Source organism: Aplysia californica, unplaced genomic scaffold (genome assembly GCF_000002075.1).
Source record: "Aplysia californica isolate F4 #8 unplaced genomic scaffold, AplCal3.0 scaffold00494, whole genome shotgun sequence".
Lineage (NCBI taxonomy): Eukaryota > Metazoa > Mollusca > Gastropoda > Aplysiida > Aplysiidae > Aplysia > Aplysia californica.
The window spans coordinates 158,230-161,275 of NW_004797764.1; the positions used below are offsets into that span (position 1 = coordinate 158,230).

The 3,046-nt window shown below is 39.8% G+C and overlaps 1 protein-coding gene across 1 annotated transcript in view; it reads left to right on the forward strand.

Annotated features, from left to right (window-relative positions):
• The window catches only part of LOC101862526 (grainyhead-like protein 1 homolog), a gene marked incomplete at its 5' end in the record, with an annotated part of 11,976 nt that extends 10,127 nt beyond the window's left edge, over positions 1-1,849 (forward strand). Inside the window, 3 exon segments of the mRNA XM_005105819.3 lie at positions 136-221; positions 867-931; positions 1,501-1,849. Of these exon segments, the coding sequence (XP_005105876.3) occupies positions 136-221; positions 867-931; positions 1,501-1,630 (281 nt within the window).
• Between the last annotated feature and the right edge of the window lie 1,197 nt (positions 1,850-3,046).

Consider the following 3,046-nt stretch of genomic DNA (forward strand, 5'->3'; position numbering starts at 1 on the left):
CATCATCATCATCATCATCATCATCATCATCATCATCATCATCATCATCATCACCAACAACACGACTACCACGACCAAATGTTCTAAATGCGTCATCCCCCTCCCCTCCTTCCTCCTTCCCCCTCCCCCTTCCAGTCCTCCTGTATGTCCGAGAGAGACACGAACAAGCTTACACAGCTCTGATGTTGGAGGTCCCCACCATGTCAGGCCTGCTTAGATCTGTAAGTTATTAGGAAATAATATTGTTGGGGTTTTTATGGGGTTTTTAAAAAAATAAATCTAGCACTTTTTCACTTACATCTTACATTCTCTTGAGAGTAATGTCTTTGATTTCTAAATATTGCACTTTTTCATTTATATTCTCGATTGAGTCTTGTCTTTGTTTTCTAAACCACTGTCAACCTGCATTCTGACTTTGCTGTCTTTGTTTCTAAAATATAGCACATTTTCCGAACCAGCTTAAAATGCCCTACATATTCAGCATACAGATTACCGTACAAATTGCCGTACAGAAAAGCATACAAATTGGCATAAACATTAGCATACAGATTGGCATACATAATTATCATCATACATAATATTATAAATGCATGTCATGTTTGCAGACATAATTATACCATACATATTAGCATACATAATCATCATCATACATGTTATCATGCCGATTAGTATACAAAATTATCATCATACATATTAGCATGCAGATTAGCATACATAACTGTAAAACTACGGATTAGCATATGATGATGATTTCACACAGACACATGCCTTACTTTTTTTTTAAAAATCTCATCAAGTATCCTACAACTGTAGCACAAATTGTCCACAGGCCATTTCCAATAATGTCTTCCTCTTTTCCTTCACAGATCGAGCAGAAGTTTTCAATTCCGCCCTCAAAAGTCAAAAACTTGTATAAGAAATCAAGAAAGGGGTAAGTCTGAGTATGTCTGGACACGATTTTGCATTACATTTTCCACATTTCATTTACCTGTCTATGTGTGTGTCTGTGTGTGTCGTGTGTTTAGGATCACATTTATTGGGTAATTTGATTGGGGGTGGGGGGGGGAGAAGAAATTGCAAGAAAGCCAATGTTTAAACTTAAAAATTAATAATATTTCTATGTCAGCAATCGTTTCCCGTTCTTTTGATTTGAATTGTCTAAAGTCTTTGCCTTTAAAAAGTTTACATAGCTACTTTTCCACCATTTAATAAAGCGACCTCTAATTGAATGAGCTGACAACAATAACAACAGCAACAACAGAAACAATAAGAACAATAACTTCCCTTCTCTACTGTTCGAACATTAACAACAACAGCAAAAACAATAACAGCAACCACGACAACAGTAGCTTGCCTCCTCTCCTTTTTGAACAACACCGACAACGACAACTACAGCAGCAGCAACAACAACAACAGCAACAACAACAACAACAACAACAACAACAACAACAACAGCAACAACAACAGATTCAACAACAGCTTCCCCTCTCTCCTCCTCAGCATCCTGGTCAAGCTCGACGACAACATCGTCCGCCATTATTCTCACGAGGCCACTTTCATCATAGAGATGAACCAAATGAATGAGGAGCGAGACTTCGAGATTATTCTCATTGAGATAGAATCCTCCTAGCAGCGGCAGGCAGCATCAATGTTCTTATCATGTATCAACATCAATGTTCTTATGCACGGCTGTAGTAATATTGGCCAACCAACGTCAATGTCATTCTTATGACGTTGCTGGAATATTGGGAAATATCAGTGTTAGTATGATACCACTGAAATAATAATAATAATAACAATAAATGACATTTATGTAGCGCTCAACCCCGATTAAAGTACACAGGCTCTGAACGCTTTACAATACAGTACAACGTACAACAGTAACATAACTGTTCTGACTAAAGAAAATTATTCCAAATATTCATCATATTTATTTAAAAACAGATACGACTGAAATACTGGACAACATCAAGTCTTGTTATGTTTTAGATGGACTATTGCGCAACATCGATGTTGTTATGACTTGAGCAGGATATTGATCACGAGAAATTATGTTTGTATGATATGGCTGGAATATTGAGAAGGAGAAATGGTTATGTGATGTGACTGTAATACTGAGTCAGACCAATGTTGTACGATGTGGCTAGAATACTGAGGAGGAGTAAGTTGTTATGATAGAAATGTTATATTGGATAAGACCCGTGTTATTATGATATTGCTGTAATATTTGCTGTAAGTTGTGTTGAAGAATGCACTGAGAATGTACACGTGTGCACGCACGCACGCATGCACTCACGCGCGCACACACACACAAACACAAACACACACACACACACACACACACACGCACGCACACACACACACGCACACAACGTGTGTGTGTGTGTTTGTGTGTGCGCGCGTGTGTCAGTTTGCGTGTGTTAGTTTGCGCATGTGTGTGTGTGTTCGCTTGCGTGTATGTGCGTGAGTGTGTGTGTATGCTTGTGTATCATTGGAGCTGTGAATAAGTAGAGACTTGTATTTCACTTTATTTCTATTATCTTACAGTCTTACAGAGAGCATCGAATTGACGAATGTACATAAAAAAGTCTTCACCCCCGCCTTCACTTCTCCCTGCACACATTTACCTCGTCATTGTTAATTAATTAAAGGATGTGTTCAAAATGTGCATAATGAAATGAATTAGTTGAGGACAGATTTGCGACTCGTATAAGGTCGTATCACAGATTATCCCATTTATCGGAGGCTCCCTTTCTGGTCTGAGAAATCATGTCAGTGGGCTGACCCTCCCTCCTCCCCACCTCCACTCCTCCACTCCACACCTTCTCTTAGCCTGATTCTTTACCTCCTCTCTTCCTCCCTTTCTTTTCGCCTCACCATCTCCCTTCCTCATCTTCTCTCTTCTTCACCTTCCTGCATCCTTTCTCCCATCCACCCCTTCTCCCCCATCTTCCTTCTTCACCTCCTCCTACCCTTCCTCCCCTTCTTCCATCCTCCTCTTCTCCCCTTCTCCATCTTCTCCCCTCTCCCGTCCTTTCTTCCTGCA